Here is a 27,695-nt window from a genome sequence, read left to right on the forward strand (position 1 = left end):
TGTGCTGAAGGTGCCCCTTATGTACCCTCCCATGCTCCGTGCCCAGCCCTGAGCTGACCTATCAAAGCTGGGAGTCAGAGGTAATGATAGCTCTCAGATCTGAGACACTTCTCTTCTCCTGTAATGGGGTAACCTCATCAATAGCATCACCTTCTGTTTCACAGGCGTCTGAATCTCAGATCAAACTGGAGAAGTCGCAGTCCAGAGAAGAGCCAGGGCCAGTATTATTTATAAAAATGTAATTATTGCACGATGAATAACTGACACATATTAACCCCCCAAACACTTTATTTTATATTTTCTAGCAGTTCGTATTTAATATTTATTTAATATTGAAAACCAGCCATGCTGTAGATCCAGTTTGAATGATTAAATTCAAACTGTATCCATGGGAACATATTTTGCAGAGAAAATGTGACCGTTGTGAGAATCTTCACAAACCAGGGCCAGATGTATTGAGGTTTTCATGCCTCTAATGAATGAAACGTGGAATCTGTAACATCAGAGTCAAGGTAAAAGCCTTTTCTTTGTATGCTCCTTGGCAGATTTGTAAGTGCCAAAGCTTATTAAGAGTTATATGTGTACAAACCTATTTCCCGTTGTATTAAAACTAGTGCTCCACTCAAATAAATATACCGCATTAACAGGGCTCTGACACCACTATGAGACCCTTAGTAACATTATCTTTTCATCTTTATCTATATGTATTTTATTCTTTCACATCTTCTTCACTCCCTCTTTTGTCTTCTCTTTTTTATTGTAATTTTGCTGTAATTTGCTCTTTCTTTTTCCTCATGTCCTCCCTTTTCCTCTCCCTGCAGCCAGGAACCTGCTGAAAACCAGAGAGTCTGAGTTGGGCGCAAGACTGTGTTTGTCCTTTTAAGCATTAAACATTTAATTATGGTACAGAACATCTAACCTGAAGATACAGACATAACAAACCATAACAAACTGTAATTTTAGCATTTTCACAAGAACATTTTTGTGAGTTGAGTCACATCATTGAGACCTGAGAGCACAGAATGTTCCCAGAAGGCGCTCTGGTTTGGCTAATGGGGCCTCTACACCTCCCATTGTTCCAATTAAGAAACAAGCAACGTGCTTCAGCATTGAAATGGGGCCAGTGAGACTGACATCTCAAACAGCACATTGGCTGAGGGGACTAAAGTTTATTGCCTGCTTTACTCTACCTGTGGGCTGAAATGAACATACAATATGGAACAAAGCACAGTACCCCCTCAGCAACGTCAGTTCAATGGAATAACATAACATAACATAACATAACATAACATAACATAACATAACATAACGAAGAGAACAGGCCATTCAGCCCAACAATGCTCCACATTTTCCTAACGAAATTGTACCTAGTGCTCTGATTACCTGCAGACTAGGTAGTATACTAGTATCTTACACCGTATCAAGCCTAGTCTTGAAAATCCCCAGAGTTTCTGCCTCTACTATGTGAATTCAACATTGTGGCTTGTGGCTGCAGCCAGTCAGCTGGAAAGTCGCGGATTAAGCATTCTCTTGGAGGCCCAAGGACATGAAGAGCTGTGCCTTTGGCCCGCTGAAAGAGCTTATTGACATCTTGGAGCATCCAAGCCGCAGACCTGACTCTGGGGGAGAAAGAGACACTTAGTGCAGCTCTTCCCTGTGTTCTCTTTCTGAACAGTCACCTCCCCCTAATGCTAAGTACCGTCCACCACCTCAACCCCACCTGGGTTAGGGCTCAAGTGCTAAGGTCACTAAAGCACCGATTCCAGGGGAGTCAGTTCAACATAAAGAAGAACTTCCCTTTGGAGACACATTTAAGAGCAAACACGATTCAATCAAACCAGACTTAAGTTCCTCCGGATTCAGTAAAACCAATATGGGGCTATTATTGTCACAAATAAAACAAGATTCACAAATAATTTTAATATCTTACAAAATAATAGGTTCACAGATAAAACATAATGAATCAACGCTCCTAATAACACTCAAATCATGCCCAATTTGTACTCTCCGGAATACCTCAGGAATAATTCATTTGGATTACTGTCTGTCTGTCTATCATTTGAGAATGTCTCTCTGTCAGATTATACTGTGTTTTTTGAAAACAGAGAGTACTGTGTGAAAAACCACCTGCAGACTATCCTGGTTTTCACATGTCCCAAACATTATGCAGCTCGCTCTATATGACCATGTACACACAGCAGAAGAGTAACACACCTCTCCACTCCCTCTCTCTCCCACTCTGCTCACTTCAGTGGGCTCCAAGAAAAGAGGACAGACAAAGAGAAAAGGAAATAGCTATTTATAGCTTTCTTTTTCCCCCTTTGTTCTCTTTTCTTGGTTCAGTGCGGATATTGGAATCCCCGGAATGTCTAGCAGCGTTCTGTTGCAGACTTGATTGATTGATTTCTCATTGACTGATGGAATGATTGTAATATATTATTGATTGATTGTAAAATGGCTGCTATGATGGTTTCTAACTGACTGCTTGTAAAGTGAATGATATGATGCACCTAGGTTAACCTGCAGCCTGCAGTATCTATGTGCCTATTGAGGCGTGCTATACTACAGGGAGCCAGGGCCATCGCTAGTGGGGTGAAAAGTGCTGAAAATCTTAGGGGCCCAAAGCTTTGGGGGACCCACAGCAAAAAAAATTGAATTTGTTTTATTGAGAAATGAGGGCCCAGAGCAATATTCTTTCAGGGGGCCCATAATTCCTTGCTATGACCCTGTAGGGAGCCGGCCTGATGGAGAGTGAAACGTACCGTTCGCATCCTTACCTGCAATTAAGTCATAAAGTCATAAAGTCTAGTTCTTCTTTTTTGAGTGTGTGGTTCAAGAAATACCATATTGATGCCCTTCTTGATGTTTGATATGTGTAGGCATATATATATATATATATATATATAGTAATTCTGTATGGCATTTTAGATTTCTGGAGAAGCGTGTTCCTGTTGATTAGTGCTCTGTTTTAGGCATAACCTCTGCACAAGTCTGAGGCCCATACATACTAAGTATTTAGATCTGAAATCCAATCCACTGAGCGAAAAAGAGCAGGTGACTGCGCCACCGGTGCTCAAAGCAGGGGCCCCTTTGTTAGACAATGGAACACATGCCGAAATTAAATGGCACTATCCTGCACCATGTTCACCTGAGTAAGATTATTTGCCTTACATTTTGTCAGTGAAAAAAAAACTCGTTCTGTCTCATTTATATAATAACGTAACACTTAGAATTTACATTACTACCCTACCCCATAACTAAATTTAATTTTACACATTCACATTGTTTTCTACTAGAGTTTACATGTTTTCACTCTGCCATGTCCATCTTACAGAACATAGAAAGTGTAACTAACCTATATAACAACCATAACGATGTATGCAAATTATTTTCGTATGTTTCATAAAAGAAATGACTGAGCTCATTTTTCCTTACCAAATTAAATATGTTGTCACACCTGTTACACATGCATTAACCGAGCAGTTTTTTGTTATAAATATTTAAGTCTCTCTGAGAGAACATAACCGCTATCTTCGAATAGCTGACAAGCAGTCGTTCTGTTGCTGCTGTACATGCATCTAACGTAACATTTTAAAGCTCCGTGTTTGTTCTGCATCATTTCGTTCGAATCAAAGCGATTCTGCTTTGGCTATTATGGTGAATACGCAAACCCGTCGTGTAACCAACTGGGACTCATAATTAACTCGATCGGCGCAAAGGGACTTTATTAATTACGTCTGATTGCTTGTAAGAGCGGTTTAGGATGCACAGCAGTGACCACACTGCTGCTCTCGGTCACCAACGCAAACTCTTGCGCACCCCCTGGTGCTTGCCAGTCTTCAAAACTTCTTTGTGTTGCCTGCTTTGCAGATTGTCTGCCTTGTCTCTCTGTGGTTGCTCATTATTCAGAGACAGACGGATCTCAGGTCATCTGCAGCTGCAGCATAAGAGAAGCAGGGAAGATGGCGATCACCCACTGAACCAGGCATACGCACGAGACATAACAACTTTTACTAAGATCGTATTCACTGGACGAAACCGTGAGTAAAATACTATTCCAAAATGTAAGCTCGTAGCTCTGTTAATGATCCACGAACAAACCGTCTTGATAGATCGACATGATCTGGATAACGTCCCTTTAGAACTAGGGTTTATCTATTTGCCTTTTTATTAGTTTGGGACCAGTCTTGGCGACTTTGGGGAGCGAGGGAGACAGACAGAAAGTGAAGGGGTGTAGCGCGTGCTGGCACCCAAACATGTAAAGTCAGCCAGATCGTGACCTTTATTTTTTTCCTACAAACCTTGTGCCGCCGGGCTTCTGGAATTTGGTGGCTGTGTAACACCACAGACATGGACCGTATTAACGCGCGGGTATTCGGGACAGTTTAATTTTGGGACATCAGAGGTTTTGCTCTCCCCTTTCGCTTTCATGTTCGTCGGCTTGGAAGGCGAAGCATTGCACATATATCGCTGTCCTCTCCTAGCACCAGGGCTAAAAAGCTGAGATACCATTAGCGACAATCCACTGCGCTGGTCCAAGTCAGGGCTCTTATTTAAAAAGCCCTGCCCCGGTTTTTTTTCTGCTCAGCAATATCCTAAACGTCTGGATTTGTATCTACTTTACCTTCTATAATAAGGAAGATTTTAGGTTTATTGGAGAATTTCTTGATTTACAGTTTTAGTTATTTCATTGTCCCCTTTCTCATTCACCTTATGAATGCTGCTGCCAGCTGGTGCTTTGGATGTCTGTGCTGTCAATGCCCTGAAGTCAGGTATGTCATTGTGGGCTTCACCATAAAATGGAGGATGGCAGATCAGTCTCTTAGGAGAGCGAGCAGTCCCTCGGAATTCCTCACTCAAGAACAAAGGTTGACATTATTATTTAGCATATCTGCAGGCATTGGTTGTGCATTGACACAGATAACAGATGTTCATGTGTAGCTTTCCTTGCTGTATGAAGCCGTCACATTTAACTCCCCCAAAAAAAAAAAGAAGAAAAGATGGTCTTGAAAATGAAAATAGATGCAGTGGAGCTTTGAGTCGGACTGTGACAGAGCTAAGCAGAGTGGTGGGATGGATGAGACAGGAATGTAAAGGCTTGATTATGCAGTAGTGGAGACAACGTGTTCGTAACGTGTTCTTAACGCGTTCTGAAACCTTGTACAGCTCAGGCTTCAGAAGCTGCAGAAGTTTAGTCCTGCACAGTGTGAAAGTTCATCAGCTGTGTGTGTAGCCACTGCTGTGAAATGTAGTGCGACTAATTAGTGTCTGGTGTTACTGAGGTATTCACTGAGACTGGAAACATGGTCCCACAGTTCTGGCTCATGAGATGTGCCTTCTGTTGCTCAAGAATGTTGGAGCAGTTTTTTTTAAGCTGCAGAATCTGGGTGTCATATATGTATGTGGTGATGGATTTTGGAATTTTGACTTAAACAAATAGTGCTTTTATTATATCAACGTCATAATTCAATTATATTAGTTTATTTTCCAGAAGTCATATTGCCAAAATTAGTAATTTTTTATTAGTAATTATTTTACAAATATGGAAAATTTCTTAGTTGTTGTCTTCCCTATGCATTGCAAAGTTATAGCTGATTGAAATGTTTGATAACAGTGTAAGTTCTTTCATTTTTATACTTGGCAAATGTTTGTCTGCACTCTTTTAATTCACCTGTATCAGCAGTGTCATCAGGGATAAAGAATTCTCTTTCTCTTCCAGCGAGGTTAGATAGTGAAATCTTGCTGACAGAGACACAGATAGGCAGTCATGCAACTTGGCTTGAGACAATATAAAATGGTGGAGTTTTTGTAACGTAAGGGTAAACTCTGGGGAAATGGGGTCTTAAAATGTTCAATGTTCTACACAGTTATGTGCTACTGTGCTCAAATGTGGTGGCTTTAATGTGTACATGGAAATAGATTTATTCTGTAAATTATAATAATTTTCCATATAATAATTTTCTGAAATTAAAAGAACAAAAATTCCTATAGAGCTCTGACATTTGCTGCAGGTGATCCACATATGAACTATCTTTAGCTCTGAAACTTTTTGGCTGAGCAATATACATTGCCTTCTTTCTTTGATTCACTCATATTTTACAGTATTTGGCACAGTGTTTGCACTGCTCTGCTGGTGGACTGAAGTGTAAAAAATGATTTGGTTGGCAGCATTAGTTTAGGAAAATATGTGTTGTCTGTACCCTCCCAAATGTGTGGAGGGCGTTACGTACGTCAACAATAGAGGGCTCTGAATACGAGTGGGTTTCCAAATTTATAAACTCCTCAAAAAAAGTTTGGAAATTTGTGTTTGGTCGATCATATCTCTGTTGTCAGTGTATTATTAGCATTGTATCTTATACCATTGGAAAGCCTGTTCATTTCCCTTTACAATGGTGTCCCATTTGTAAGGATCATGCATTTGTGGGATGAGCAGCACAGCTGATTATGTGGGTGGGGTCCCAAGTGAAATGTGGCAAATTTCCCTGCCAATGTCAAACAGTGTATTCTCCTGTTGGTATTGACTCTGTTGTTTTGAGTTGTTTGGGGGATTGGATGATTGAACTCTCTATCAGTAACAAGGAACAAACAAGACATATTGGTAATTTTACGCTTTATTCATTGAACAAACAAGAAGCCTCAGTTGCGGGTGGAAGAACCATACGCAGCCACAACAGCCTGGCACCTCCTCCTCATGCTGGCCACCAGCCTGGTCACGCGTTGCTGTGGGATGGCATTCCATTCCTCAACCAGGATTCGTCGCAGGTCAGCCAACGTGGTTGTGTTGGTCACTCTAGCACGTACAGCACACCCAAGCTGATCCCACAAGTGTTCAATTGGGTTGAGGTCTGGGCTGTTGGCAGGCCATTCCATTCAACCACTATGCTAATAATACAGTAACAACAGAGATATGATTGACCAAACACAAATTTCCAAACTTTTTTTGAGGAGTTTATAAAAGAAAAAAATGGTTGCAGAATGCGTAAATGACAGCCAATTTTTTAACTTTCCCAATTGCTCTGAATCAAACACAACTCCCAGCATGCATTTGATACTGTGTTACACACATTGGCAGGTAATCCTGGTGCTTTACCTGTACACTGCCAGAAGAGGGAACATCTAGATACTAAATATACCTTCTCATCGTTGAGAGTACATCTATCCCTCTATGCTGAAGTTGGTCTTACTGTAATTCTAAAGGTAGTGTCCTGTTATAACACTATGTTAACACTTGTTAACCAGCCACATGTGGTTTATGATCCGATGCAGGCTGAGTTATTTCATTTATATGTTAGCACACTAGCTAGCTTTTTAGGAGGCTAAACACCTGTTGAACAAAGGCACCCTTGGGCCTGTCCTGCTGATGCTTTTCTATTCTTATTAGTGGATGCTACAAGCTAGTTGGTACACCAGCTACTATGAGTCCATTTCCTGAATATCCTCCTTCTACTCTAACGGTTTCTATAGGGAATGGTTAAAATAGGTTGCAGAAACCATTTGCAACAGCCTGGAGACTAATTTGAAAACCCAGATCAACACAAAAACCACTCTGTGCCTATTTATAAAAGCTTTAGCAACATCAACAGAGAATCCGTTATCTCAGGGGCCCGGAGTGTCAGCTGTGCAGTGCGTTTAATAAGTATTTACGCCCTTGGACTTTTTCAGATTTTTTTACAATTATGTTTTTTTGCCACTGATCAAAAGAAAAATACTCTATAATGTGAAAGTGATTTCATATTGTATATGTAGGCTATATATAATTGTATATTTCTACACATTGGCACACTTCACGGTGATTACAGCCTTGAGTCTATTCAGATAACTCTCTATCAGTTTTGCAAATCTGGATACTGCAGATTTTGACCATTCTTCTTTGCAAACTTGCCCAAGCTCTGTAAGGTTGGATGGGGACTGTAAGTAAGCAGTAACTCTGAAGTCCTGCCACAAATTTTCAACTGGATTGAAGTCCAGGTTCTGCTACTCTAGGACATTGCCCTATTGGTTTTCAAGCCATTTCTGTGTGATTTTGGCTTTGTGTTTGGGGTCATTGTCTTGCATGAAGTTGAATCTTTTCCCAGGTCACAGTTCTCCTGCAGACTGCAGCAGGTTTTCCTCCAGGAGTTCCCTGCACTTTACTGACCTCATTTTGCCCTCAATCTTCATCAGCCTTCCACTTCTGCTGCAGAGAAAGTGTGGGGAAGTGGGGAACGCGGCTCTGGAAACCCAGAGATAACCTGAGGTGTGTGTATGCTTTGGTGTTGGGCAGCATATCTGCATGGCACCAGCACCCCCTCTGGCTCAGAGGTCTGAGGACTTGTTACCTAACAGGTCCCTAAAGACTAGGAATGTAGTGGTAAAACTCAGAGGTCTCTTGCAAGTTGTACTGAGCTCTGAGTGAGGCAGGGGGCTCTGACTCTGAGACACACATACCACAGACCCCGTGCCACCGTCGCACTTTAGAACACACACCCGTCCTACTGGGCTGTTATGAGCCGGGTTCTCAGTATTTGTGAAGCTGCAGAAGAGTTGGAAAGGAAGATGCAGATGAGGTGAAAAGATGTTAGCTTATTTATGTACATAATCACCAGTTAATTCTGTGAAAGCAAATATGACCACATTTAATACCTCTAGCTGAACACAGGACAACATTCTGACTAGGGCTAATAAACAGGAAAGAGTGGGGGGGGGGCGGGGCGGCCACCTGACTGGGCCGGCCACCTGACTTGCTGTGATGCGTAGGAATGAAATGAGGTGGCCAATAACGGTGCCTCTGGCACCTGGGCTGGGCAAAGCCGTCATGAAGCAATGAACCCGACCCAGACAACACTCAGACAAACCTTTTAGTCCTGAACAGTTCTGGGCTCAAATTATGATTAATTTTTAAAAATTTTGAAAATTAAATCTTGTTATGTCTGCAGTTTGAATTTTAAAGACAAATAGATCATTAATTATATCCACATTAATTTGTGACAAATCCAAAAAGTGTTATGCATTCATGTGGCCCAAAAGTGAATGAATCAAAGCCCGCTCTAAGATGACAAAGGTTGTGAATTAGAGGTGAAGCGAGAACACTACAGAGTTCCTGTACTGCAGTGTTGCCTGGATTCACAATGCTGAACTCATTTTCTGGATAGACCGCCCACTCTGCTGTGAGATGTTGTGTCGTCACTATGGGATCTGATAATACAGAGGAATGGGCTGTATTAAGTATTAGGGCTGGCTGGGTAATGTCAGGTAACCATCTGTTCTGCCCTGGTGGCTTTCTGCAAACTTGATGTGAGGGATCTCGGACATCCAACAGCAAATTATTATTTCACCGCTGGATTAACATAATATCGTCGCCACACTGATGGAATTGTCAGGAAGTAAATTCAGCTTAGTGCCTTCTCTGTCAGCAGTGCACATACTGTAATGCAAGTTTTAGTGTCGTAGTGTATTGTGATGATATTCAGATCTGTAGACTGGGGCAGCAGTAAACCTGGTGTCCTGCCTGCTTGCCTGATTGGTGAAGTAACTGACAACTCCTGCCAGTATCTTGGAGAGAGGAAAGGAGAACAGGAATCAGTTTGTGCAGAGAAAACGGACATGATGGCGCATAAAAATGGGCCTCCATTTTAAAAATAACATATCAGAGAGCACTATAAATAAGAGGCTCAGACTTTTAAGGGTTAGTTGGGAAACTTGTCCCATTGTAGCAAAAAATTTTGCCTGAAAATTTCAATACTGGACAATTTCAATACCCCTTTCAGCTTTTAAGCTTTCCTTTTTAACCAGCTGAAACAGCCACCAAGTTTCTCTGTGAGTTGAAATTACACCAGGTTCAACTTGTACAGCTGCCATTTAAAAGATCTGCCCTAATCTGGGGAAGATCTGCCCTGACGTATTTTGAAGTGTGAATCACTCTGTACACACGGCATGCAGAGGAATCTTTCACATAATTGACTTTTTTTAAAAACAACCTTTGTGTCCAGCCCTAATCTGGGGAAGGTCTGCCCTGACGTATTTTGAAGTGTGAATCACTCTGTACACACGGCATGCAGAGGAATCTTTCACATAATTGACTTTTTTTTAAAACAACCTTTGTGTCCAGTTCAATGGGTATGCAGTCCAGAAAGTATTATGAGCATTTCTCATTAAGACATAATTTTTGCCTTCTCAAAATGTACAAGAAGAACGCTTTAGAAAAGGCGTTTGGGAGGCTCTCAACATGCATGTAACAAATGACATTAAAATGCCATGTAAGTCTCCCTGTTGAATGTACTGTACTCCATTCTGATAAAAATGGGTCCTCTGTGCATTTATTCATGCCCAAAGTTCAGATGGAACTTTCAAATTTAAAGTTGTATAGACTTGACTTTTTCATCTTGGTGTTGCCACAACAAAGACTGCTCATTAAAAGGACTTCTGTTGGCTGTTCTCAGAAAGGCTTCCTGTGATTTTGTTAATGGTTCACCTAGTTTGGTTTCCTGCAGCAGAGTCAGTGCCACTGGATTTTTATTAAAATATTGAAATGTCAAGGAGGTCCTCAAATTAGGAAGGAAATGTGGTCTGCATGTATCTGATTTGTGGAAATTGCAAGAGGTGAATTGCTGCTTCATTAAAAAGGTGCAGGCTTGGCCAGGCCAGGAACGTAAAGACCTTTCATTTTCACAGCATGAAAAAGCCATAAAATGCAAGATTTACTGTTTTACTCTGTGCATGCCTGGTCTGCAATCTACTAGTCATTAACTTGTCTTAAGAAGAAGCAATTACACGGGATCTAATATTTTTAACCATAAAGTACTTTTCTGTTGATCTGATTTTCATGCCTGTGCAGTGACCCCCAACATGTTTCACATCCTGGATTTAAAAAAAAACATTATAAGGCCATACAAAAATGATTACTAGTTTACCGGATTAACTCCCTGTAAAAATACAAATACAGACAGCTGAACACCCCTAAACACGGGCGCATGGGTGCTGTATATCGGAGTAGGTTTGAGGATGCACTGTGAGTGGATTCTCATTACAAGGGGCTTTTTGTGTCTCTAAAATCAAGCCTTGAATACTTCATTGATTGGAATCATGCACATATTTTACTGTAGTTGTGTTTTAACATAGGCTGCTGTCACTTTCTAACTTTAATTCTGTTTGAGTTAATGACCAATCAAACCAGCAGTAATCGAAATCTCATAAGAACATTCACATTTTTTTTAATGCCTTGTTTTTTTTGCCTCTTTTGTGAACTGTTAGACCCTTCTTTTTAGCAAACACTGCACAGCTAAAACATGCCCCTTTGATTGACTTTGAGATTAGTGGAAAATGTAACTCCTTTTTGTTTACATGTTTTTGTATCAGGGAAAATAAGATTTTCATAAGATTTAATTTAGTATGCTGTATATGGTTTTATACCCATTTGGCTGATAGATCAGTAACTCTAAGATTTGCATCTGTGAGGTTGTGAGGTTCAGCAGTACTGACACATTTATGTTTGTTGACTGTTCACTGCACAAAGCGGACAAAACCTCCGCAGTTCTAAATCAGCTTAGTGATGGATTATTCAGAGGTCTCCCTTTCAGTCCATGCAGCTGCTGCCAGCGTGTTTGGATGGAGGGTGTGACTGACGACGAGGCCGCTCAGTACACAGTTGGTGTTTAAGATTTAAAAACTTGAGGAAGCTCTGGTATCTAGGGAGCTGAGTCAGAAGGCTTTGTCCTCTCTCAGGCTGGGTTCAAGCTGGCAGGTCCTTTTCATCCCCCACTCCTCAGGATCACAGTCAGCTTCAGATGTTTTCTGAGATCTGGAGAAGGAAAGTCAGACATGTTTTGCATTTTTAGCCCCTCTGGTGGAAGCCAGATGGCAGGTTTTATATGTTTCCCTGCTTATCCTGTTTAATGTATCAACCAATTCATCAGCTTTTTAAATTTCCAGGTTTTGTTCTAAATTGATTAGATTAATAATTATTGAATCATATTGGTCATATGCACATACCTCCTAGCAAGCAAACATTTTGCAGAAACTTTTCTCTAAAGGGAACTTTCAGAACATTTGGAAGAAGAAGATAGATTAATGTTTTGATATGTGTATGTGGAGTCTTATTGCATATCAATCTAACATTGTATCTTTGCTGGTACCAGTGCACTTTCACACATTTCATAAACATGTGTCTTATGCTATTTGACAGATGTAGAGATGGTCTTAAAATTTTTGTATCTCTCATTCAGGTGCAATGCCAAATAGCCAACATTGGACTGCATAGCTGAACACAGCTTGCATTTCAAATAGTCAAATATAAATAGCCTAAACAAAATATTTATTGCATCTGTGTTATGTGTTCATGCATTCGTATGTGCGGTGCATTCATGGCACCACCAAAATAGCACAATGTGGCCACGCTTAAACTGGCCTGGGTTGTTCAGCACCAAACTTGCAGCAGGTCTACTGGTGACACACACCCGGTTGCGCTGCGTAAGCCATATTGACACAAACGGGTTTACTGTGGAGCACAAAACTGCTGAACTACTGCATTTGGAGGAGACAAAACTAGCACTGTGGCTGCCCACTGCTCCTAAGTAACTAGGATGGGTCAAATGCAGAGGACAAATTACCCCACGGGGTTCAATAAAAGTATATCTTACCTTACCTAAGTTCCCCTTGCACTCTGGGGCAGTGGTGCTTGCATTGTCACCAGTATAGGGCCCTCAATCTCAGTTTTGGAGCTTGTTTACACTGAAGCCTGCATTCACAGACATTCACTCAGAAGCTAAAGTTTGCATAAAGTTTTATTTTGTGCCAGCATTGATAGAGCAGGTACTGCTGCTTAATTAGCTGGTTTGCTCTATGTTTTGCTCTATGTTTTGCTGTTAGATATCCTCCCCAAAAGTGGTCACGATTATTTTAGCTTAATGAAGCATGTTAATGTTCTCCTTAAATAATGTGTTTAGAAAGCCCACTCAAACTCCTGACTTCAGCCTTTCTTGCCTCACAGCTACTTCTGGGATACTCCTCAGTGATGGAGGTGCTTCAGTGTGATGGCTGTGACTTCCGTGCGGAGTCCTGTGATGATCTAAAAACGCACATCCAGGATGTCCATACGTCTGTCCTGCAGGGTGTCCATACATCTGTCCTGCTGGGTGTCCATACGTCTGTCCTGCAGGGTGTCCATACGTCTGTCCTGCAGGGTGTCCATACGGACTTCCAGCAGCCCACAGTGGGTGGAGAGCAGGCCCACCCGTGGTCCAGCTCCACCTCACTCAACTCCCTCAGCCAGGCTGAGGAGGAGGAAGACCCGGCTGCTCGGAATGAAGATGAATCACCAAATGAGCAAACTGGTATGGGCTTAGCCGTGGTGTGGGTTATTAATGGGATTTAATCTATCAATTTTTATAGTAATTTTAGTACAGTCATTTTGTGCTTAAATTGCAGTATTGTTTGCGGGCTTGATGTACGTTTGGAATTATGATTTATCATTATTTTTGAAGATTTACAAATAACTTGTATTTCCTTAAATACTTGGGCTTTTAGCCAAAAACATATTTGTTATAATATGTGTTATTTTTTATTTCAGGGATTCATTCCTTTGACATGGACAGTGGAGATGTGTCCAGCTCTAACCAAATGATCAGCAACCAATCAATGAAACAATCTTCTAAGTCGGCCAGTCAGTTTTTCCAGTGCAAATTTTGTATCCGTTACTTCAGATCAAAACCTCTCCTCTATGAACACACCAGGAAAGTACATGGCATTATAGAAGGTGCTTTGCTCAGTGAAAGGAAGTCACTACCTCCACAGGCTTCTGAGGAATGCAGTTACAGCATCCTCATGCAGGATGGATTTGAAAAGGTGTTTTCCTGCCAGTATTGCACATATAAATCTCCACGAAGAGCCAGAATTCTGAAACACCAAAAGATTTACCACAAGAGCAACTTGCTAGAATCTCCAGGGTCTCCATCAGAGTCTAGCATAGTGTCCTCTTCCGTAATACATCCCTCTCAGGAACCCTACTGTGATCTGCCAGAAGAAGTGAGGCAGCGGAGTATCTTAGAATCAATGGTTAAACCTCTGACTAAATCCAGGGGAAACTTCTCATGTGAGTGGTGCAGCTACCAAACTGTTAGACGTGAGCGCTGGTGTGATCACATGATGAAAAAGCATCGCAGCATGGTGAAGATCATTTCATCATTCAAGCAGTTGCAGGATGAAGGGGGTGAGGAGGCTTCCTCTAAACGCGACTCTCCTTCCTCACCTAGGAGTCTTCCCAGCTCCAACTTGATATTGAAGAATTCGAGCAGCACTGAATATTCCTCATCTTACATATCAGGCTACACAGAATCTGCTGGCAGCACAATTTTTAGGTACACTTCTGAACCAGTGCATAAGTCTCAGCCATATTCACAAGTGAAATCAAATATGTCAAACAGTACAGAATCCTCAGTTTTGTCTGAAAGAGGAGACTTTGAAAAGGCAGATTCAGGCATGGATTTGGAGATAAATGATTCTAGAAGTAGCTCAGATGATGAACTAGAGGTTCTTAATGTCAATGAAGGTTCCACTAAGCAGCAGCTGTCTGAAGAAGATAACAAAATGCTAGAAAAAGAAGGAATACCATTTAGGAAGTACATGAACAGGTTCCAATGCCCTTTTTGTTCTTTTCTTACCACACATCGTCAAAGTATCTCCCGTCACATTGAGAACATCCATCTCTCTGGCAAGACGACTGTATACAAATGTGATGAGTGCCATTTCCTTTGCACCAGTCAGCTCAGGTTAGCTGCTCATAAGAAGTGTCACATGGAGACTTCCTCAGAGTGGGAACCTGGGGACATACAAAATGAAAACCCGGCAGGTCAGAGTGAGGAGCCGATGAATGGAGTCAATGGCAGTGGCAAAGTTATTGATAAAAAGTCCAGAACATCAGCTGAGCTCAGTGAACAGAATCCTTACTGCTGCACACTCTGCAGCTTTTCCACAACCTCACTGAAAGATCTGCGTGATCACCAACAACAGAAGCATACCTGCTGCCAAGAGGTGAAAGTAACTGCTGTTGAAGAATCATCTACTGAGCAACATGACTCTGAGCTAGAAACATACAGTCCTTCCAACTATCTACAAAAAACTAAAATGTCAATTCTTGGGTTTTCTTCCAAAAAAGCAGTCAAAACAGCTAGAAAGTCTATCAATGATGTACCTCTGGATCTGTCTCCGCTTAAAAAGAGAACAAGAATAGATGAAATTGCCACCAACCTGCAGACGAAGATCAGTCAAAGCAAACAGCAGGTGGACACAATGATAAATCTGGAAGACGTTGATGATGTGGAGGAAGTGAATGGAAGTTGTGTTGAGATGGGAGAAGCTGGGCAAGATGAATGGCAGCTGAGGAAGCCTAGCGGGTTCCACAGGCAGCGCGTCCATTTGAGAGAGCTGGAGGATCCTGAAGAGGGCATTATAGGGAAGGAAAAGCACACCCCTCAGCAAAAATTTAGCCCCAGTAATGTTCCCATCCAGCCAACTTCGGACAGTGAAGAAAATGTAGATGAGTATTGTGTTTCTGCTGAATCTAAAGGTCTGCAAGATCAAACTGACCAGGACAGCCAAGACGATTTTCAAGAGGGGCCTGGGACACTTTTTTACTGCAAGCACTGTGAATACCATAACAAGTCAGCCCGTAGTGTGAGTACACATTATCAGAGAATGCACCCCTACATAAAGTTTAGCTTTAGATACATCTTAGATCCAGAGGATCAGAGTGCTGTCTTCCGTTGCTTGGAGTGTTATGTTGAATATACAACCTTTGATGACCTTAATCAGCACTACGGGGAGCATCACCCTGAAGCCATTAATGTCCTAAACTTAAATCAGCCTGATTTGGTGTACAAGTGCCGTTTCTGTCTATACACCAGTCCAAATGTTCGTAGCTTGATGCCTCATTACCAAAGAATGCACCCAACAGTTAAAATAAACAATGCAATGATATTTTCTAGTTATATCGTTGAACAGCCTGAAAAAGAACTGTCTGAGTCCCAAACATTGAGGGAAATTTTAAACTCTGGTCCGAATAATTTTGCCTATTCCACTTCTACACCCAGATCCTCAGCACAGTCTAGTCCTGTTCATAGTAAAACACCGGAATCATGCCAGGAACATGCTGTTCTTAAAGAATCCATGTTCAACAATGTTGTAGTCTATGACTGTGACATCTGCTCCTTTTCCAGTCCAAACATGCATTCTGTCCTGGTTCACTATCAGAAATCACACCCACAGCAAAAAGCCTCTTACATACGCATCCAAAAATCCATGAGGGAAGTTGATAAATGTCAGACTTCAGGTACTACAACATGTGACAGTAACACACATAGTGCTCCAAAAATATCTAATGCAAGTCCATTGGGAATAGGTGATGAAATGTATCACTGCAAACATTGTGTATATAGCAACCGGTCAGTGGTTGGTGTGCTTGTTCATTATCAAAAGAGGCATCCGGAAGTAAAGGTGACTGCTAAATATATCAAACATGCACCTCCTACCCCTGGTGTACTGAAATTAATGGAAGACTTACAGCTTGTACTGCCAAAGCAGTTTTTAAAACCATTCAACAACAAAGTAATAGATTCCTCCAGCTCATCCGTCTCTAGGTCTGGTGGAGGCAAGGAAGAGGTAGAGATGCTGTTTTTCTGTCAGCACTGTGACTATGGAAATCGCACAGTGAAAGGGGTCTTGATTCATTGTCAGAAAAAGCACAGGGATGTAAAGGCAAATGCTGATTTGGTTCGCAGACACACTGCTGTGGTCCGTAGCCAACGAGAGAAAGCTCCGCTGACCCGTTCTGGCAGTGCGTCCATCACCTCCTGTGCTCCTGATTTAGAGAAAATGAGGCCCCTTCGATCGCTGAGGTGTCGGCTCTGCCCTTACACTTCTCCGTATGTTTATGCTTTGAGAAAGCACCTGAAGAAGGATCATCCCACCTTGAAGGCCGCAGCCATAACCATTTTACAGTGGGCTTATCAAGACGGCGTACTGCAGGCAGGCTATCACTGTGAATGGTGCATCTATTCCCATTCAGAACCAAATGGATTGCTCATGCATTACCAAAGACGTCACCCTGAGCACAATGTTGACTATGCGTACATGGCCGCCAAACTGTGGGCAGGTCCTGACAGCCCTGCCTCACCACCACAGGGAAGCTCAGACACCAAGCGCTACCAATGCAGAAACTGTGACTTTGAGGCTAGCTCTGTCTGGGACATCACAAACCACTACCACGCTGTTCACCCCTGGGCCATCAAAGCAGATGAGTCCATACTCCTGGATATCATCAAAGGTAGCCAATCATCAGGAACGACGCAAACTCAAGTGTCTGAAGTTCATGTTGCTTTGTCCAACCAGTTTGATAGTTACGCCTGTAAGCACAGTGCAGAGACATTAGATGTAGGACCTCCTCCAGAAACAGTCACTCGTCTTTCCTTTGCTAGTACCTCTATTTCATATAATCCGTTTAAGTGTAATGTGTGTTATTCTGAATATAACAGCCTTCATGGTCTCCTGACTCATTATGGGAAGAAACATCCAGGCATGAAAGTCAAAGCTGTTGATTTTGCGCAAGAAACTGACCCAGGTTCCGTTTACAAGTGTCGGCACTGCCCTTATGCGAACTCTCGTATTCACGGAGTTCTAACACACTACCAGAAAAAGCATCCATTGATCAAAGTCACTGCTGAAGACTTTGCAGATGATATTGAACAAATGATTAACAATAATGAAGCTGAAGAGAAAGGCAAAACGCAGAGACAGGGATATGGTGCCTACAGGTGCAAAATATGCCCATACACTCATGGAACATTGGAAAAGTTGAAAATTCATTATGAGAAATATCACAATCACCCAGAATGGGAAGAATTCAAGTCTTCAAGCGTGCAGTTTTCTGACAGTAAAGAGGAAAGGCTGCCAGAATGTAGCTCCATGAGTGTAGAAGAAGTGAATGACTTTCAGTCCGCACTTGCTCAATTCCCCATTATCAAGGGTGAAAAACATGCTGTATTTAGATGTCAGCTTTGCAAATACTTCTGCTCTACCAGGAAGGGAATAGCTCGCCACTACCGCATTAAGCATAACAGTGCTCGAGCGCAACCTGAGGGAACAAACAGCGTTTTTAAGTGTGCCCTCTGTTCCTATACAAATACTTTACGCAAAGGGCTGGCGGCCCACTACCAGAAGCGCCATGACATCGATGCGTACTACACTCATTGCTTGGCAGCCTCCAAAGCTCTTTGTGAGAAGCCAAGCGAGGCCATTGCTCCTGAGACCTCCCGAGGAGAAGGCCCTTCACTGAGTGAGGAGATCAGACTTCCTGTAGAAAGGAGGAAGTGTTCTCTGTGTTCCTTCCAGACCTTCAGCCAGAAGAGCATAATTTCCCATTATAATAAGCACCACCCTGGGGTGTTTCCCAAGAGGCAGCACCCCAGCAAGCTTGGGTGCTATTTCACCATGGTCTACACCAAAGAGCCCGAACACCTGACAGATGCTGAAGAGAACAAACAGATAGAGTGTCCTGAGAAAGAGAAAGTGAATGTGGCGGAATGGCTGCCATTCAAATGTGTTAAATGCTTTAAGCTGTCCTTCAACACTGCGGAGTTGCTCTGCATGCACTATAATGACTATCACAGCAAGCACTTCAAGCGAGACTTCACTACATTTCCAAGCCCTGCTCAGGATCACATGGACTGTTACAAGTGTGCCCAATGTGACACTGATCTTATGGACCTGCCAGAACTCAGCGCCCACCTGACCAATCACAACAAAGAATTCTGGAAGCAAGCAAATCAGCAGGAGAGGAGGGAGCAAGAGGAGGGGACAGAACAGCTGGAGAGTAACACTGAGAAGGTGGGTGTTGCTTAGAAAATGTTTTGATGAAACATTTCAAAATAATTTTTCCGTACTTTGTCCTGGTTTTGCAATAATCATGACTTTTGTACATGCACAAGGGTTGGCTTTCTGAATTATTAAAATCTTTTTTTATATACATATATATTAATATAAATTTTTTTGGAGGAAACCAGGGAAAATAAACTGAGTTTTCTTTCTTCCAACAATATCCCAATGAAGCCCAAGTGCATATTCATTTAAATTTTTTCCATTTTATTTGATATTTTGCCATTTTCTCCATCAGCTGGGCAACCACACAAATGAAGGGTCAGTTGGCTACAGGTGTAACTTCTGTATGGAGGTGCACTCGACTCTGAGGGCAATCTGCAGCCACCTGAGGACACACGTCCCCGATGGAGAGATCCAGGCGGGGCGTGTGAAGGTAATTATATTTATGAGAGTACAATCTGAGACGTTTCTTATCCCAAATTTTGGTATAAAAACCAATGTGAGTTTTATTTTAAATCCCCTAAAATAAATCCACTAAATGTGATATGCAAATGGTTGACCCTAAACTATGCTTTAAAACTAAAATTATCTTTTAAACTACGGCCATCTACGGCCAGCAGAATGTGTTGCCTAATATTTAGTTTCAGTATCAAGGTAAAGAATGTTAACATAAAGGAAATAAAAATTATGATTCAGAGGCAAACCGATCTCAGAAAACAAAAATATGCAATTTGAAAGAGGCACAATTTAATGGCATAACTGCGCTTTTTATTTAAATTTTAATTACTGTTTTCTGAATAGAGTTACAAATTGCTGTTGTCTGTCCAGAGTTTTATTTCTTTCTGAGGGTCTCAGCAAAGATAAATAATTACCTTGTAGGTTGGGGAAGTTTCCAGGTTTATGGAAATGTATGCCTTGCACAGAAAGTCTGGTGATTCTCTTGAAAAAGTGATTAATTTCCACTGGATTTCTCTGGTTTCTGCTCCTGCCAAAATGTTCACATGTAACTAATTACTTATTATACATATAAAATCTATGTAATCTGTCTATTTTTAGCAGGAAGTCGCAGAAGGTCCCGTTTCTGGCCCAGCTGAGGTGGTTAATGGGGACTTGCCGGAGGTGGAGACTTTGGCATCAGGGTTGAGGTCACTTCTCTCCCAGGCAGCTGTTCCCCGGGGGCGTGTGGATGTGCAGAGGGGGCGTGTGGACGGAGGGGTGATGAAGCCAGCGGGGGGTCACCCCTGCAGCCAGTGCGACCGTGTGCTCGTGTCCAAGCAGGGTCTTCGGTCTCACGAGAGGAGCCACTCCTCTACCCTCTCCCCCCAGGGCCGGCACAGCTGCCTGTTCTGCCACTTCACTTCTCCCTTCAGGCACACGTAAGCATGCCAGCTGACCCCCCCCCCCCCCCTTAACCCAGCTATAAAAACAGCACATGCTGCGAGTTTGAGATCTGCTTGTGATTGTCAGCCTCTGGTTATCCTGAGTTTAGGCATCAGAAGTGGCTCATGCAGTCCTGGGTCCTGTGGCCTGGGGCCATTTAGAATTGTGTCAGCACTGGGGGGGTGGGGGGTGCTGGGGGGGGAGAGGGGGGGTGCACTGACTCCAGTAGTGTCAGCATAGGAGGAAGGGCTTTGTCCAGGTGTGTGTCTGCGATCAGTCAGTCAGTCAGGGTTGGTGCAGCCGCCCCTCAGGGGGCGAGCGGACATCTTGCTGAAACGCACGGTCGGCTGAGTTTGCACATTTTGGGGGAAACTTGCCCGTCTCCCCCTCCCAATTACAGGAGGGTGTCGCATTGAAGGGCAGATCAAACGATGGTGCTGGGACTTGTAAACTGCTGGGAAAACAGTTTTTGACTTGTTTGGGTTTCCAGGGTACCACGACTGCTGGAACTGCATCAGAATAATAAATGTTTATGTATATATTGAGTTTTTCTTGTGACCAAAATAAAATTGCACTAGATGATCAATAGTGAGATTATACTGTTTACAGTTTTATTTCACCAGAGCCCAGGCTGAATACTCAGCCATGTTTCAGCCTCAGGTGTGTTCAGTCCCTGGAGAGCCCTTTACAGGGCCTGTATCTCTGCATCAGAACCTCAGGCTCTCACATGAGCCCTTTCCCTTAGTCATGTACAATAATGTCATCATAATAATAATTATAATCACTGTCACAGTTATGATTATAATGATACAAGCAATAATAATAAGATGAAACCACAGTGACACGACCCAGGCTCGTCTGAATCATGTCACTGTAAGATTCCAGATGGAGCAAAAAGAAACAAAATATGAAAATGGACTGGACATTAATTACAATCATGCTGCTGCATTCTCTGAGTCATAAAAGAGCTGCTAGTCAATGATTTTAGGCAAGAGTAAAAATTACTGCTAAATCATAAATCACTGGGAAATTTTATAGTTTAGTGCAAATTTTTAAATTTATTATATGTGGTTGAATGTAAAGTACTATAATATCTTTTCATATAGCCATCTGGATTTATACCTTAAATATAAAAAACATTTTTACAACAGAAATATTATATATCTTTTATAAAATCTGAACAGCAGTTTTAGAGTGCAGCTCCTAAATGTATGGACTACAGGAGGAACGGGCGTGGGGCACACAGACTGACGTGCTTCAACACTTCTGCGTCTTCATACGTTATGTAGAAGATATGTAAAAGTCTTTTACATAACGCTGATGAAGACGCAGTAGCATTAAAACACATCAGTCTAATCATCAATTTAATTAATGTTAAACCCAGAAACATACAGTCCAAAAACAATTGCAAATTAAAAAGCCTCCCTCACCAAGATGAATCGTTTCCTGTGTACCTCCACAGCCTGGACCGACATGTTCAGGCTCAGCACGGCCTCCACAAGCCTTTCCAGTGCCAGCTGTGCTCCTTCCAGTCTGCTTCCCTGAGCCCGCTCAGAAACCACCTACAGAAAGCACATGCCGGTGAGAACGTCTTTCTAATGTCCACCAAAAACCTGCACATTTACGCCAGGTTACGTACTATTTGAAGTTAATTTTTACAAATAAACTATTGGAGTGAGTTGTCTTTAAACATATTATTAATGTGACCCATAAATTAGACTTGCCTCTAAATTAAAACTTGCTGTTGAGGCATTAGAAGATTATGAATTTAGTTCAGTTTACTACTGTCTGTCATGTGCTTGGGAAGAGGAATTGCAGACAGATTCCAGTGAGATTAGTCTCTTCTCACTGAGAGCCGTTCATGGATGATGAGATTTATCTGTACACTGATTCCTTCATTTTTGAGACAATCAACATTTTTTTCTTTTCCATCATATTTTACTAGATTTCTGTGTGGGAAAATAGCACTGGCTAGAATCAATCACTCAAAGTTCTCATAATAGTTTGAATCGATTCAGAGTAACACTTTTAATAAGTAATACTTTCAATTGTGTTGAAGATGTATACTGGTGACAGTCATGCTTTTCAGCATTGCCATGATTTAAATGAACTCATTCATTGTATTTTCATCTCTATTGTGGTGTTAAAAGGAACTTTTATGGTGTGAAATTTTGTCACGTTTCAAGTGCAGAATGGAGAGTTTTGTGTGGATTTCATCGCTGCTGGTGTATGTTTGGTTTGTTGATCCTGACTCAGGAGGAAACACATACAGGTGCCTGTCCTGCCCCTTCTCCACCCTGACCATCAGCCAACTGAAGAGCCATTCCCTGGAGGCCCACCAGGAGGAGCTCACACTCCCAGACCTCCGGGCTGCCTCACAGACGGCCCCTCTTTCCCAGAGCGTGACCCTGGACTGTGAGAAGAGCCTCACTGTGCTGGAATCTGAGGGTGAGTACGCTCCTGCTCCTCTTCATAAGGAGACCGTTACTTACTAACACATACACACCAGCCCTAGCAGAACAGGAAGAATTTGGTTAAAGAAATGACAGCGCTTAGTTTACCTGCCGATGATCCACTCAGGTAAAAATCTTTGTTTTGGGAGCGTTAATATTATGCTATTATGCTAATATTATAACACTACCATGTAACACTCCCAAAAAAAAGATTTTTATAAACAAAAAAAATAAAAATAAAAAACTAAATATTTTTAGCAAATGTTCCAGCGCTTCAGTGTTAGTATTACCACCCTCTAGCTGCCCTGCCTCACTGGAATCCAAGCAGAAAATAAATTTTCAGACTAAAATGTCAAAATATCCAAATTTCCAAATAAATATAGTATATTTCTTACCTAATTTATTCTGTCTTCTGCAGAATCTGAGCCACCGGACATCCAGCTTGATCACTACCAGCTGGGGGCTTGCACTGGTGCTTCCATCAGCCCCCCCACTCCCAGCAGACCCCCCACCCCCAGAAGCCCCCCCGCCCCCAGTAGCCTCCCTGCCCCGCCCGAGGCCGAGCCGCGCCCTGGGGGCGTGCTCAGCTGCCAGCTGTGTGACTTCAGGTCAGGCTACATACAGAGCCTGCGCAGACACTACCGAGATCGCCATGGCGGCAGGAAGCTCTTCAAGTGCAAGGACTGCCCTTTTTTCACCTGTTACAGGTGAGAGGGGTGGCTTTAATAAGCAGCGTACAGCACAGGCGATGGGATGGTCCTCTTCCTTATTTTCCCTTGAGCAAGTCGCTTAGTCTGCAATGAAAGCTCGTCTGATATCAAATTAGAAGCACTGCTGAGAAAATAAATATGAAATACTGAATGTTTTTTGTCATTGGTTGAGGGATTTTACAAAACTGCAAACTTTACCAAATTGTCAGATGGTATGCTGTGGCTTCTCAGACAAATTGGCATATTTCCTTTAATTTGAGCTGGTGAGAATATAACTCAGTGCTCAGTGCTGTTGCTCTCTGAGACCCTGCCTGTGTTTCAGTGCTCAGTGCTCAGTACACAGTGCTCAGTGCTGTTGCTCTCTGAGACCCTGCCTGTGTTTCAGTGCTCAGTGCTCAGTACACAGTGCTCAGTGCTGTTGCTCTCTGAGGCCCTGCCTGTGTTTCAGTGCTCAGTGCTCAGTACACAGTGCTCAGTGCTGTTGCTCTCTGAGACCCTGCCTGTGTTTCAGTGCTCAGTACACAGTGCTCAGTGCTGTTGTTCTCTGAGACCCTGCCTGTGTTTCTCAGGCCAGCCTTCAGCCTGCATGTGGGGGCGGGGCACCCCAGCGTCCCTGAGGAGAACCCCAAAGACCTGCGCTGCCCCCTCTGCCTGTACCACACCAAATACAAGGGCAGTATGATCGACCACATCGTCCTGCACCGGGGTGAGTCACCATATCTAATGTTAGTTACGCTAGGAACTGACGAGAGGAATTTCAGCCAAGCTCCTGAGACGCCCCCCTGCTCTGGCTTGCACTGATCATTTTGAAATTTGTTTTTTTAACTTTATGTAATTACGTCCATGTCCATTTACGAGTCTCCCAGATGGTGATCATGCCAGAGAGCTGATCTGTCAGGTTACTATTTCCTCAGTGCTAATGCGAACTTTAGGGGCTCTCTTCACTACTGGAACACCAGATGGATCACAAGTATGAACTTATCCAGCTAGCACACGTTCCTCGCTGACGCATGCACCTGCCTGCTTGCCCGTCTCCAGAGGAACGCGTGGTGCCCCTGGAGGTACGCCGCTCCAAGCTGTCCCGCCACCTGCAGGGCGTGGTGTTCCGCTGCCACAGGTGCACCTTCACCTGTTCCCGTGACGACACGCTGCAGCTCCACGCCCGCAAACACCACGAGCTCAAGCCTTACAAGTGCGAGCTCTGCTTCTACGACAGCAAGCGGTGCCAAGACCTGGAGACACACCTGAGCAGTGAGCACAAGGTCAGACCTTTTCCTCATGTCAGAAAGTGAAATATCGCTAAGATTATTTTACTGGCATTATGGGATACAACTAGGAAAACACACTGCACAGTCTTTGTGCTGAACTTGTCTCTGTTCTGAAATGCGTGTCCTGTTCTCTTGCAGGTGATGCGGAACTTTGAGCTGGTAGGCCGGGTCAATCTAGACCAGCTGGAGGCCTCCAAGGGTCAGCCGGTAAGTCTAAGCTCTGCTGAAGACGAAGAGGAGGAGGAGGATCATGAGGAAGCTAAGAAAGAAAAACAGGAAGAGGAGCTGTCTGAGCAAAAAGGTAAGCTGGCCACCACAAGGACAAGGAGTGTAGCACAGTGGGTAAGGAACTGGGCTTGTAACCGAAAGGTTGCAGGTTCGATTCCTGGGTAAGGACACTGCCGTTGTACCCTTGAGCAAGGTACTTAACCGAAATTGCTTCAGTATATATCCAGCTGTATAAATGGATACAATGTAAATGCTATGTAAAAGTTGTGTAAGTCGCTCTGGATAAGAGCCTCTGCTAAATGCCTGTAACGTAATGTAATGTAACAAGGAAGACCCCCCAAACTTTCTGCTCTTTAGTCTAACCGTGGCTCTTCCTCAGAACCCCCGGGGTCTCCATGCAGCCGGGCGTCAGCATGCAGCGAGAAGCCTTTTCGCTGTGAGTTCTGTGGTCGCGTCTTTGCCCGCGGGACGGAGTGGGAGCGCCACGTCCTCCGCCATGGCATGTGAGTCTGTCTCCCACTCTCAGGCTGTGGGGGAGAAAACAGACAGGAAACTCTTCTCTCGGTCACTCTTTATTTACCACTTTACGCGCTACGCTTAAAGAAGGGCACTCTTTCTGTACTCCTAATGTCTCCTAATTTATTGTACTTCCACTATTCAAGCTTCTGGTGGTTGACAGTGACAGTAATTTGTGCTCTTCCATTGTTTCTGTAATACCAGGACTGCAGCCGCCCGGGAGGTGGAGCGCGAGCGAGTGGCTGATGCTCCGGCACGCTCTGGCGTCTCTCTGGTGGCTGTGCCGGCGGAAGGGGACTTCCTGGGCAGCACCGTAAAGCCGGAGAGCCAGGATACCCCAGGCCGAGCCAAAATCGAACCCTTGGACAAGGATGAGGAAATGACCAAAAATTATACCTCAGACATGGCTGAGCACTGCAGAAAGACAAACAACTCACTGTAGGCCTCTTTAAATGTACAATGAAACTAAGAAATCATCTCAAACCAACAAAGCTGGAACATCTGTTTTAGGCATTGAATGATAATCCCTGGTGCATCCCACACATACTTTTATTATTTTCATTTTTGGAGTGCTGAATCTTGGAATGATTTGGTCCCCTGGAACAGATGTTAATATATTTGTAGCCAATAGTGAACAGTGCTGCAATGCCCTTGTTCAAGTCAAACCTTCAGTCTGTTATTACAGTAGGAAAGAGGAGTTTGTGGAGATCCCATCCACTTAGATAATAAAGTATTTGTAACTGTGTTTTCCTCAATTTTGTACTTGTCTGTTAACTACAGAAAGGTGTGTAAATACTGTGTGTAGCCCTTAATTTCACCAAATCTTACCTGTGAAGGCAAGGGATTAGGACTGGGCGATGTCTAATCTTCAGTATTATTTTCGCTATCATACTTGGATACACCAAAACATGTCAGTGATCTGACCCAAATGATTAGTAGGTTTCATACGATTTTATCGGTTTGGTTTTAAATTTGTGTTTGTGTTTCCTTGAGGACTGGTTTCTTCATGGTTTATATACATATAGAGGTTTCTCACCTGTTTTTCTGCTGCTTTCGGACACCCCAGTGCTTATTTACTTTATATTATTATCCCTAGACTATGTGTGGTCAGGAAAAGGTAACGGCGCACAAATTGGGATGTTTACTCAACAAAAGGATTGTTCTTTAACTTGCATATAATTAGTCAAAGACAGAAAGCTTTGTCCGTGTATTAAATCACCAGATGATTGCTCTAAACAGGTTTACATAAAATGTCAAGTTCTGAAAAAAAGAATATAACAAAGAATGTAAAGGTCATACTGGATACGGTGTGTCCAGACATCTACTGTACCTCCAGTAAGAAACTGTTGTTTATTATTTTGCTGTTTATTGTACTGACATGAGAAACTCAAGAACAGTGCACTTTGATAAAGTGCAGCTGATACACACTGTAATTGACAACAGAATCAGTAGTACTGTGAACTTCCATGTAAAATAGTGGGATTAAAAATGCAAGTTTGAGGTTTATTAATACAAAAAAAACATTATTTCTAACCTACATTGTTTCTAATTTGACTAATGAAAGTTATCTGAGGTTATATGTATTAAAGGTAGCTGCTCAAATACCCTAAAGCCTTAACATGAATTAATAGCTCTTGTTTTATCATTTAGCAGTTGATTTAAATATTTTTTCCCCAATGTCAGTAGGATCAATAAGCAAAATAATTAAGAATTATCACAATGAAAACAACCTACTCTGAGCCATTATAAACACAGATAAACTGATTTTTTAAAAACTGGCTTGGAAGCCCAAACCGGAAAATATTTGTCAAATATAACTTCTCTTTCAGTTATTTTCTTATAAAAAGGATAATGCACTGCATCTATTCAAAGGTATTGTATTGTGTCTGAATAAGAAATGCCCTTGTTTGTGTAAAAAATAAATGTAAAAATCAGAGGGCCAATTGTCAGTTGGTCCCTTAACCTTTTTGCGCCTTTGTTTCCCTAACAAAAGAAAACCCAGCATTTTTAAACTAAGAACCGAAAAACTGTTTGAGATAGCACTGCAGCTGTTTTCTTTAATGTGTATGTTTCTACAGTTTTGTGTTGAAGTTCTGTCATAGTTTGTCCCCATCTGATGTTTTCTCCTGTGAAAGTATGATTCATAAAGGTGGATTGTAATGTTGCTTAGAATGGTTGTTTACACTTTTATGTTTTAAATGTATTTTTATTTCTGGATACATTGTATATATTGTAATTCATCTGTCTTTTTTTACTTGTTGATAAAGTTATCTGATAACATAACTTTCAAATGGTTG

The 27,695-nt window shown here is 42.4% G+C and overlaps 1 protein-coding gene across 3 annotated transcripts; it reads left to right on the forward strand.

The window, feature by feature from the left end:
• Nucleotides 1-3,615: 3,615 nt before the first annotated feature.
• LOC135233657 (zinc finger protein 462-like) lies at nucleotides 3,616-27,681 on the forward strand. Of its 3 annotated transcripts, none has more exons than XM_064297439.1 (13): nucleotides 3,618-4,040; nucleotides 12,965-13,307; nucleotides 13,544-18,852; nucleotides 19,139-19,276; nucleotides 19,903-20,219; nucleotides 21,686-21,804; nucleotides 22,480-22,671; nucleotides 23,095-23,383; nucleotides 23,956-24,092; nucleotides 24,425-24,648; nucleotides 24,793-24,955; nucleotides 25,262-25,385; nucleotides 25,603-27,681. In XM_064297439.1, the coding sequence occupies exons 2-13, from the start codon at nucleotides 12,989-12,991 to the stop codon at nucleotides 25,838-25,840; spliced, it is 7,569 nt and encodes a 2,522-aa protein (XP_064153509.1). In that variant the 5' UTR covers nucleotides 3,618-4,040; nucleotides 12,965-12,988; the 3' UTR covers nucleotides 25,841-27,681. The 3 variants fall into 3 exon arrangements, with proteins under 3 accessions (XP_064153510.1, XP_064153509.1, XP_064153508.1); XM_064297438.1 differs by having other exon boundaries at nucleotides 3,619-4,040; nucleotides 19,900-20,219; XM_064297440.1 differs by lacking the exon at nucleotides 25,603-27,681 and having other exon boundaries at nucleotides 3,616-4,040; nucleotides 19,900-20,219; nucleotides 24,793-24,984; nucleotides 25,215-25,341.
• The last annotated feature ends 14 nt before the right edge of the window (nucleotides 27,682-27,695 follow it).

The sequence above is a fragment of the Anguilla rostrata genome, chromosome 10 (assembly GCF_018555375.3).
Source record: "Anguilla rostrata isolate EN2019 chromosome 10, ASM1855537v3, whole genome shotgun sequence".
NCBI classification, from domain to species: Eukaryota; Metazoa; Chordata; class Actinopteri; order Anguilliformes; family Anguillidae; genus Anguilla; species Anguilla rostrata.